The sequence below is a fragment of the Aplidium turbinatum genome, chromosome 1 (assembly GCF_918807975.1).
Source record: "Aplidium turbinatum chromosome 1, kaAplTurb1.1, whole genome shotgun sequence".
Lineage (NCBI taxonomy): Eukaryota > Metazoa > Chordata > Ascidiacea > Aplousobranchia > Polyclinidae > Aplidium > Aplidium turbinatum.
This window is the reverse complement of record NC_137472.1, coordinates 46,595,606-46,607,010: the sequence shown is the minus strand read 5'-3', so window position 1 is coordinate 46,607,010 and position 11,405 is coordinate 46,595,606. Positions and strand designations below refer to the sequence as shown.

The 11,405-nt window shown below is 38.2% G+C and overlaps 2 protein-coding genes across 2 annotated transcripts; one reads left to right on the top strand and one right to left on the bottom strand.

Moving 5' to 3' along the window:
- The first annotated feature begins 2,192 nt into the window (after positions 1 to 2,192).
- LOC145766405 (zinc finger BED domain-containing protein 5-like) lies at positions 2,193 to 2,867 on the top strand. Its single transcript, XM_082578115.1, has one exon. The coding sequence runs from the start codon at positions 2,193 to 2,195 to the stop codon at positions 2,865 to 2,867; it is 675 nt and encodes a 224-aa protein (XP_082434241.1).
- Positions 2,868 to 5,506: 2,639 nt separating this feature from the next.
- LOC145770507 (uncharacterized) lies at positions 5,507 to 9,100 on the bottom strand. Its single transcript, XM_082582176.1, has 2 exons — positions 7,955 to 9,100; positions 5,507 to 7,587 (listed from the first exon to the last, which is right to left on the bottom strand). The coding sequence occupies exons 1-2, from the start codon at positions 7,986 to 7,988 to the stop codon at positions 6,953 to 6,955; spliced, it is 669 nt and encodes a 222-aa protein (XP_082438302.1). The 5' UTR covers positions 7,989 to 9,100; the 3' UTR covers positions 5,507 to 6,952.
- Positions 9,101 to 11,405: the final 2,305 nt, after the last annotated feature.

Here is an 11,405-nt window from a genome sequence, read left to right as displayed (position 1 = left end):
TGAAAACGTGGACTAAACGCAAAGTTTACAAGTGATGTCAAGGAGGCGCAGCAAAAAAGTTTATTGAGAGGAAACCCAAAACGTAGGCTGACGCAAACCATATCAACCTGTAATTGATTGTAGCCTAGTCAGGCCATAGCATCCTATGGTCCGCCACGTCAGCTCAGTGGTAGCCAAAGCGCTTAGGCTGTTAGAAACAAAAATATTTTGTGAGAAATCACTCACAAAGTGAGAAAATCGAAGCTTGCGAAGTTCTCATTCTTTTATGTAATATCGTTATGCATAACAATATCAAGACATTAAGAAGTTACGTACCAAAATAAACCATAAACAGACATGAAACATAGCCTACTCAGCAACAATAACTATATTTAACAATAGCCTATAAGCGATCGTTTTCGGTTAGTCATAGCCTACAGCCCTTTTCAAGCCTATAAGAGAAATATTTTTAAAAAAATTCTAAAAACTCATACAACATGAAAGCAAAAATATGGTCAAAAATATAAACTTTAAATTTGGCTACAAATTGTACAAAAGTTTTGATTGAATTGTCACGTGTTGTAGCCTACTTCTCGTGTTTTTGCTTTGTTTGTCCTAGGCCTACTATCTCGTGATTGTGTTTCATCTCTCCATCTTGCGAAATCTGCTTGAGTCCTTTTTTTCTGAACAATTAATTTTACCTCTCAGCTCTCAAACACTTGACCCATTGTGCTGCGTAACTTTTCATTTTGTGTGAGCAAGTTAAGCAGTTTTTCAAATGTTTAGATTTGACCATATCTTTGCTGTGACACTGTATGATTCTTTAATATTTCTTTTAAAATATTTTTCTTATACTATAGGCTTGAAAAGGGCTGTATGACTAGCCGAAAACGTTCGTTTAATGTTTTTTGTAATGTTAGCCTAAATGTAGCGTTGTCACTGAGTTATGTTTATGATTTTCATTAAGGGGTTTAAAATAAACACCTTACCTTATTTCTTAACTTTCACAATTTAAATCATGCTCAATTTTTAATTTTACATGCATTAAACTCAACATAAAGATATAATTTTGATTACAGTAGAATTCGCCTATAACGGCACCTCTAGGGGATTTGCAAAACTGACGTTATAGCCGAATTGACGTTATAGACGAACTACCGCAAACTATTCCACAACTGTCTTTTGATTAAAGAAAGAGGTGTATAATCCAATCAGGGTTACTGTGTAGCCTACCGGTACCACCAAACTGACAAAAGGCACGCAGAAAATACAGTAAACAAAGAAATTGTTTAAAAAAATAACCTACAGCGAAAGGTACCGGAAATTTGCGCAATGGGCTACAGCTCGTTGCATACAGTAGTAGAGAAGTTCATTGTTTATTAGCGAAAAAGGCATTGATCTTGAGCTGTTTCGGTTTTGACACGGATTTGACACACCTGTCTGTAGACTAGAGCAGTGCTCTTCAACCGGTGTGCACGGTGCACCCTAGGGTGCACCAAAATATGTATGGGGTGCACCAGTACGAAAAGGTATACACGGGTGCATCACAAACTTGTCACACTAAACAGATACTTTTTACAAAAATTTTCTGTGAGCAAAAATGAACCATTAATATTTGACTTTCAGGATATTAGAAAAAAGAAGTAGGTTTCAAGTCATTTTGCAGCAACTGAAGGACTATCAGCGGTCGGCAACCCGCGGCTCTTTTATCTCTGCGCTCTAGCTCACGTGATACTTTTTTGTACTAGTTCGTGTCACAATTAAACCATTGTGGTGCAATAATCAAAAACCGAATAGTTGCGACAAGGAGACGCAACACGACGCAACAAGATGGAATGAGGATTATGTGAAGTACGGTTTCCATCTTTCAACAGATGATAAACACAATCAGTATCCATCGGCTAGTTGTCTGTTTTGTGCAGTCAAATATGCCAACTGCAATCTTGTTCCTTCCAAACTCGAGCTGGATCTTCAAAAACAACATCCTGAACACCAGTACAAGTCCAAGGAGTTTTTTGAGTCACAGTTATCATCAATTCGTAAGCAACAAAGATCCTTTGAATTGCAAATGATAGGCAACAGAGTAAAGACATTGTGTTAGCTTCGTTCAAGATGGCTCATGTTGTTCTTAAAAGCAAACGTCCTTATACAGAGCTAGAATCAGTTGATAGAGTTTCAAAAATTTCTCTGTCTGATACCACAGTTTATCGCCGATGTCAAAGTATATCAACAGACTTGGAGGATCAGTTGATACAAAAGTTGAAGGAAGCGCCTTCGTTGCCATCCAGTTAGACGAAACAACTGATATATCTTCAGAAGCTCAACTCATTGTGTTTTGTAGATTTGCTGATATTTCACATAAAACAATTACAGAGCATTACTTATTCTGTAAACCGTTGGGAGTGAATGCAACCGCCAATTCTATTTTTGAGAAATTGGATGATTATATGAAGGAGAAAGGACTCAGTTGGGAAAAATGTAAATCAGTTACCACTGATGGTGCAGCTGCAATGACAGGATCCATCAACGGTGTCGTAACAAAAATAAAAGAACTTTCTCCTGAATGCGTTGGTGTTCATTGCATCTTACATCGTGAAGCTCTTGTCGCAAAGAAAATGAAAAGAGGAGGTAAAGAAAAAAATATTGGCGAAAATGATGCCGGTACCACTTTTGCAGAGGTAATTCAGGAAGTTGTTGGTATTGTTAACTATATTCGAAGCCGCGCAAAAAAACGCAGGATGTTCACTAAGTTGTGTGCACAAATGGACGCGTCATTCACAGCATTGCTCTTGCATACGGAGGTACGGTGGCTCTCCAGAGGCAAATTTCTTAGCCCTATCTTTCTGCTTAGAGAAGAATTGGGAGTTTTTTTTAACAGAGGAACATAACCAACAAGCTAGCAAATTTCGTGACAATTTTTGGTTGGCAAAAGTTGCGTATATGGCTTCCATTTTTGAACACCTCGATAAACTTAATCTAAATTTGCATGGGAAGAAAGGGGATATTTTTGAAAGCATGTCCAAAGTCAATGCTATAAAGAAAAAACTACCACTGTGGCAGAACCGAGTTGCATCATACAATTTCTCTGATTTTCCGCTTTTCCACGACTTCATGGAAGAACATGGAAGCAATTGTCAAGAATAACTGTTGCCACTTATTCATGCCCATCTTAATTTGTTGCAAGAAAACTTTGAGAAATATTTCAATGCTGAACAGAATGCCACACTTAATGCCAGTTCTTGGATATTACAACCTTTCATTTATGACGGGCCTACTACAGAAATTGAAGATTTGATTGATCTCCAATCGGATTTTGGTATGAAAGTATTATTTAAAGAGACACCATACACTGACTTTTGGGTGCACCTGTTAAATGTGCCAGAATACAGAAGCATAGCAAAAAGGGCAATTTCCGTACTTATTCAAATGCCAACAACGTATTTATGCAAAAGCGGCTTTTCTTGTTTGTGTGAAATCAAATCTCGAAAGAGAAATTCAATCACACACATCGATCCATTGATGAGGGGAGCAATTGAAAAAGATATCATACCTCGGTTTAAGTTGTTAGTTAATAATGTGCAACAACAAAACAGTCATTAAATAATGATTTTTTATATCGCTTTTACCTCAGTTTACCTTTTAAGTAAACAGGGTGCATGAGTTCGTCACAACAACTTTAAGGGTTCACCAAACCAAAAAAGGTTGAAGAGCACTGGACTAGAGTGTAGAGCTGCTTTTTACACGTAATAGTTTTTCACGCGGAAAAAAAAAAGTTAATTAGTTTATACAGTACTGCACGTACAACTGTTGCTTTGAGTTGTTTAAAGGTCAGCTGTAGAGCTGCTTTTTACACGTGATAGTTTTTCACGCGGGAAAAAGGTTAATTCAGTTAAAGTCCCTGCTGAGAACGACGTAGCAAAATAAATGGAAGACATTTTGCAAACAGCAGCGCTAATTGGATTAAAAGACTGACCGTTCGTGGTGAAGGTGATGGCTTAAAGTGACGTTATAAACGAACAAAAGACGTCTGGAGACTAATAAAGGGTGCTGTTACATGCTGTTGTAGCCGAACTACAATGTATGTAAAAGATAGGAATTCTGCCGGGACCGAGCGAAATGTGACGTTATAGGCGAATTGACGTTATAAACGAAGCCGTTATAGGCGAATTCTACTGTATTTGAGTAAAAAATCAAAAATAGGTTCAGCCTTAATGAAATTTTTGAAACATGCTGAAAGTTCTTGCCCAAATTTTTATTAAATTTTCGAATAAGTGAAAAGTTTAGGGGTGTAGTTGCACTTTATTTGACATTTACATAGCTAGGCTATTGTTTAAGCAAAATATCAAACATAATTTTTTAAATAAAAAGTTTGGAGGTGCGTTTCACCCCTGGCTCCTCCGCCTATATGCTCAGAACTGCATCACTAAGAAACGATAATTGTCCTGATAAACACCCAAACTTTTCAGTATTCGGCATTTAAGCTGCTATTTTACGCTTGTAGTGATGCGGCCAATGAGTTAGGTCTACGTTTTACATTTAACTTAAGTTATGGGGTGGTAGCTTAATATAAGACAGCTCATGATCTTTCGCTACTATAACCTATGATTGTAGCCTATATGTTGTCATGATATACAACAACGCGACATAGTGTTTTAAGAGTTTTATGTACTCTAGTATGACACCATCTAAACAGTGGCGTAGCCATAAAAAAAATTTGGGAGGGGCCAAATATTTGATGAGTTGAAGAGAACGATAAAGTGTTTGATTTAAGCCATCGCCACCTGATGTGCAGTGGTGTATCCTGGTGAGTTGAGCAAGGGAAACAACAAAAGTGGTGGGGGTGGAGGTAGAGCGTGCCGAAGGCACGCGTATTTTAGGGGGGTCCGGGGGCACGCTTCTCCGGAAAATTTTTTGCAAAATTACACTCAAATAATGGATTATAGCGCTTTCTAGAAACACTTTTAGGGTAATATTTGTATGAAATTTATTAGCAGATAAACAGCTATTAACTTATTAAAGGTAGCTCTTACACACGAACGGGCAAAAACTGCAGCTAAAATTAGAGAACACCAAAATTCAGCTACACAAAAACTCAATAACTACACAAAAACCCAACAGAGTAAGCCATTCTGAAATTGCTTCCACAAATTAGTTCAAAGAAACGTAAATCGCGTAAATTTTGCGCGATTTACGATTTGCAAAATTTATTGGTGTCTCTCTGTGTGTCTAAAACAAGTCCTTGGGGGTGTTAATAGCCAGATGTCTTGAAAAGCGTAATAAATCTCTACAAATTTTATTATATTTTCAACAAGGGGCTCAACTTCGGAATCCAAAGTTTGGAAATTTGGGGGGGGGGGGGCATGGCCCATTTCGCCCCCCCCCTGGCTACGCTTATGCATCGAAACAAAATAAGTTGTCTTGACTTTCCAGTGGGCTAATAAAGCGCTCAAGTTAATGAAATGACATCAAACAGTAGGCTACATTTTGATTTTTTTCTTCTTCTTATCGAAAGCAGATAATAAACACATATTTTTTTGAATTTATTGTTTGAGAAAAACATTAACGAAAAGTAACTTAAATAATATGTAAATAAGCTTTAAACCAACGGTTCTCAAAAGGGGTCCTCAAAGCGGTTTTAAGGGGTCGTAAAAGTTTCCGAAATTGCAGGTTGATAGATAAATTAGCCTACGACATTTAAAAATTGGTTATGCTTTATTTATGTTAGTTATTATAGACAAAGTGATACTCAAACTGTGCGTCACGACGCCCTGGTGTTTCGTTTGATATGACGTCGTACAAAATTTCCTTGCAACAAAAATTTGATATAAACGAGCTAAATCTATTTATGTAGACCATGCATGTTCAAATTTTTCGCTTGGGAGACACAACACTACAAATTTAGTTAGTTGTTTTAGGGGTTCTGCGACCGCTTCGAAGGCACCAAAAGGAATCCGCAATGAAAAAACGGTTGAGAACCACTGCAAACAATCAAAGACGAATACTAATCTACGGTAAGAAATAATTGTAGTCTACCGTACTGTAGTTGCAAAACTTATGCAGAGCTACCAATAAAACTCAATAAAACTATGTTATAAATGATTAAAATATGCTTACGTAACAATAAAATTATGCTAAGACGAACGACGATAAATAAAAACAGTGCATAGAAAAAACGAGTTACTCAAAACGTGATAAAACTTATAACCTAAAAGCGACTGGGCCTACTCATTTTCCAAACACTGACCAAAAGAAATTTAAATAGAGCCTACACAATAAATAATCACCAAACAATCACACTGTTGGGAAAAGACTGAAAGGAAGCGGCTAAATTTATCTTAGTCGTCGGTATTCCTATACTGTATTCGTGTTAGTTCGGTTGAGCGATAAAATATCCCCAGCACAGAAGAAAATGCCCTACAGACAAATGTAGCTTATGGGCATGAGAAAATAAACACACTAGTGTGGTTACATTCAACCGGTTTACATATGTCAGCATAGCCAAGTTTCTAAAAATCATAAATAAACTGCATATTTTTTTAGAACATTATCTTTGAAAATTAGATCATAAAACGCAACAACCACGCGAAATAGTTTCATGAATAAGTTTGTTCAGATCTACTTTACTGTAGTTTTCAAGAAACGTGTCTCTAATCTAATTATTACTCTCAGACTAATTTGTGTGAAGTTTGGTAACAATTAACAACACCTGTCATTGTTTGAAAACATCAACATAAAGTCACCAAGAACAAATCATCATCGCAGATTGAAAAGCAACACCATCTCGATTATAAACAATAACAATTGAGAGATGCTTTTGAGAAAAATACGAGCAGTTTTATCACTATTTTCGATTAGCTATCACGTTGAATCATCTCGTTGACAAAATCTTAAATAACTTTCGAAGCTTTAATGTGATTCTTAGAAAATTACAATTTATTTATTCGCTTTAACTCTTTTTGAAAGGCAAAACTGTTCAATCTGACAAATAAAAAATATGGCTGTTGTATATATTGTCATTAGAAGCAGAGCAGGAGGTTTCATATTCCCACGTCTTGACTTGTGTTCTGCAAATTGGGCAGGTTTTTTTACGGTCAAGCCATTCGGTAACGCATGATTTATGGAATCTGTGATCACATCGTAAATTGAGAATTGTCTTATGAGACCAGTTCTGTCTATTTTTGTCAACCATTTCATCCAAACAAATCGAACATGTGTCTTCTGTTGGAGGATCAAAAATATCTTGTGATAAACTCAAACTTTTCAAGTTTTCAGAATCTTCTAGAGATTTTTTATCTTTGTCCAGCCTCTTAAACGGCGACTGTCCTGTGTCCCCGGGATTACTAGGATGGTGGCGATACGTAGGCCTCCGATGAGTAGCTTGTTGTAAAGTGACATGACGATGAGGTGAGAGATAACGATTCGAGCCGTTTGAATATTGATCAAGATATCTTGCAAACCTTGATCTCACGTGATGACTGGGTTGTCTGTACTTCCTTCGAAAGTATGAACGCCTTGCAAACGAGTGAACAGAATGATGAGACGTCATAGACGGGGATTTGAACCTCTGAGAGATGTTGTTCGATTGTTGAATATACCGCTCTCTGTCATCTGTAACATAATTAATGTAATCTCACAGCTAACTTAAGAAATCCGATTATCGTAATTCGTAACTTTAATTATTGTTTGTAAATACAATAAAGAAATAACGTAATGTTACAAGAAAAGCAGGTCCAATGTAATTTTACAAGAAAAGTTTGCTAAACTCATCAACTTGTTTTCCCACACACCGACTATCAACACTGTTGATACAGCCGACAAACATACCAATTATCTATTTACGTTTTGTTGCTTTTACCTTTTTCCAGACCCCTGCTATATTACAACAACTATATTTTTTTAGTTTTGAATCAGAGACAAAAACTGAAACGAAATAAAAATACCTGTAAATGAACAACGGTAAAGCATATTTACTCGCCTCTGAAACGTCTTGGGTCATGATTTCTAGACATAGCCAACCGGTAATTAAAGTTTTCGTCTTGTCTTCAACTTGTTTTTGCGACAGCCGGTTTGGATATCATGAAGAGTGTTGAGATTAAATTACCCTTCATCGACTCACTGCATTTCTAAGCTACTAAATGTCAGATAACGTGTGGATCACAAATAACCACTTGAATACAGAACTGTCCCAAATAAAAGTTGAAATGTAGTTACTTTTTCAGTTCTACACTCACGCTAGCAGCAAGTTAGTGCAATACGGTAGATTATGCACAGCTCTTGAGACTGCTACATGAGCGACTTGAGCTACATGCAAGAAGCAGTGTAACGTTTTTATTTCTCTAGTAAACCAAGTCATTAGCAATCTCAGTCAGTCAATACCACAACGAGACAGCTGTTGAGTCTCCCAGCAAACCGGGTCCTTCTTAGAATAATAATCATGCTTTCATTCATGATTTATTCAATATCTAATCTGGACGTTCAAGTGATGTAAACAGAATGTTTTTAGCTAGTTGGAATAGTACAGCTAGCAGAACAGGTAGCAAAAACAGCCAGTTAGCCAAACACGTCCCGTTTACATTGATCCAACGTCTGCATTATGTTAATCGATGTAAAAAACGACGGATTTTGATAAGTAGGAACATAATCAAACAACGCGCGATCTTTTGCGTGCTGATTGTAATCCAACAAGTTAACTTCAAACACCAGTGACTATTCATACAACTCCAGCGAGTAAGTCAGTCCTTTTTCATATCGATTTAATATCCACATACGTTGAATCAATGTAAATAATCTGGCTGAAACAAGCCAACGAGTTTGGAACAGGAAACACAGGAAGGTGTGTTTCATTCAGAGCTCCATCTGTCAAGCAATACGTCATAAAAATAACATAGCCTATGCTGCCAAAGCAAACGGCTTTGTTGATAGAAAGAATTAAACAACCTACAGTTGAAATGTACACAATCCATTTGAGTTATTTAAGCGTTGTTTAACGAAGCATCCACGTAAAAATGTGATCATTTGGTGATGGGATTCATATTTGACAAACAAAAAGGAACTGAATGAACACAAAACCATTTACACATACTGAATAAGGTTTACAAAAAAACAGTTACAGTTCTTACATTCATCAATCCTAATATTTTAAACTTTCGTAGGCAACTGCTAGTACAGTGTATGGTAGCGGGCTATACTATATATAGCTGTTATTTGGAGACACTAATATTGTGCATTGATTTTTTTTGTATATAATATATCAGTTATGAAAAAATGTTGATTTCTTCAACCATTACTGCCACTTAAACTATTTCATAGTCTATGTTGCTGTATTTACAAGTGTGGCTTCAAGTATTTACCGCTGAAAAAACTTCAAAAAGGAGTTTATTTCCATGAGGAAATATTAACATTGAATATTAAATTTAAAGATTGGTTTACAAGATGTTGTGGCTGTTTATACAGCAGGCCTATTGCATTTTGACTAAGTGGTGATTACATGCAAATGATGCTGGGCCGCTGAGCAATGAAAAGATATATTACAGAACACTTGGTTTACTCGGTAATAGGGGAAAATTCTTAGGGAAAAATCCTCAACTAATCAGTTTGATTTTTACCAGGAGAAATACTTACCAGAGGGTATTTTCAAATGCCTGTAGTTCAAAACCAAGAAATCTGAGAGGAAAACCATAATAACTTCTGAGCTAACAGTGGTTCTCAACCTTTTTCAGCATGGGGGCTGTTGTATTTCCAGACGTTTAATATAAAATAAACAATAATAATTGTAGCGATAGCCAACCAAGTGAGAAAACCATTTACCTCTTGTTACTTACTGATTCACTGTATAAAATCAACGCAATATATAGTAAGAAAGAAACGCAAAACAATCAACTGAGGAACGTGGTACAGAACGCTTAATTGATTACACGCGCAGTGCGGTGGTAATCAATTCCAACGTCTGTACCAGAAAACGCTGAACGGTGATTATGTAGTGACGCTGGTCACGAGTTACATATATTCAACGTAAATAAAATGACGACTATAACACCTCCCCCGATAATTTTTATACACAAAGAAAAATATGAACAAGACACCGAATTAAACAATAACTCTCAAAGTCCGAAACGGGCCGGAGGTCTGCGGCGACGGCTCGACCTTCGTGGGTTGTGTGGCCCGAATTCCGGTACAGTCGGTGTGTCGTCCGAATCCGTTCGAGCTGAGGTGGAGACAGCGGAGGAGTCGACTGTTGGTGCAGGAGTTTCTCCTGGCTCCTGGTCCTCCGATGATGCATAGCGAGGTTGCAGTTGGTCCATATGGCGCCTCCACGTCGGACCATGTGGCAGCAGACGTACCAGGAAGATTCGGTTACCCTGTCGCTTAATCACCTCGGCTGGAACCCAACGAGGATCCTGGCTCCGTCGTGGAGTGAATGATAGCGCGTAACAGGGATCTCCCGGTTTGAAATGTCGTTTTGTACCTTCGGAGGCGTCCGTGTTGTGAGGTTTTTGTCGGGGTACCACTTGAGACGATGTGGGGAGAAGCGTGTCGATCTTGGTTTGAATCTGACGATTGTTGAGTAATTGGCTTGGAGAGTAGCCACTCGGAGTGGGCGTGCGTCGATACTGCTGTAGGAATTCCAAGACGGCTTGTTTCGGAGGCAGGGAAGATTTGCGAAGTGCTTGCTTGAACGTACGTACGAGGCGCTCCGCCGCTCCATTGGTTTCCGGATGGTAAGGGGCACCCGTGATGTGTACCATACCCCTCTCCTTACAGAAAGTTTGGAATTCTGTGGATTTAAAAGTAGTAGCATTATCGGTAACTACAGTATGGGGATAGCCGAAATGAGCAAAATCTTCTTCTAGCAGATTGATAGTAGCTGTTGAAGATAAGGAAGTAGTAGCATGAATACAAGGGTATTTAGAAAAAGCATCAATGCTGAGTAACCAATGGTAACCCATGAATTCTACCGCATGATCTATGTGTAAGCGACTCCACGGTGCTTCTGGAACCGTCCATGATTGGACCTGGGTTTTAGATTGCGGTTGATATTCGCCACAGGTACTGCACTTGTGACAAAGTTCCGCTATGTCTCGATCGATGTTTGGCCAGTAGACGGACGTCCTTGCCAACTGCTTCATTCTCTCAATGCCGAAATGTCCTTCATGAAGCAACTGAAGGACGGAAGGACGAAGTTTGGAAGGGATGACCACTCTGGAACCGTAAAGTAGACACCCGTAACAAGTAGAAAGAGAGTCTGCGTACTTACGAAACGGTTCGACCGGGTCTTGTGGAGAAGACTTGGCCGGCCATCCTTCATGAATGAAACGCATTACCGTGGAAATGATAGGATCTTTAGAAGATTCTTTACGCAGTGAGGCGGCATTTGGGGTCTGGACCTGCAAATCCAAAGCATCGATAGCACAGACGATATCAATGTC

Excerpts from the sequence above, each read along its gene's own strand:
- LOC145766405 (XM_082578115.1), top strand. The coding sequence starts at position 2,193 with ATGTCAAAGTATATCAACAGACTTGGAGGATCAGTTGATACAAAAGTT.
- LOC145770507 (XM_082582176.1), bottom strand. The coding sequence starts at position 7,988 with ATGTCTAGAAATCATGACCCAAGACGTTTCAGAG. Across the intron at positions 7,588-7,954 it reads TGACCCAAGACGTTTCAGAG|ATGACAGAGAGCGGTATATT; the intron begins GCGAGTAAATAT and ends ATTATGTTACAG.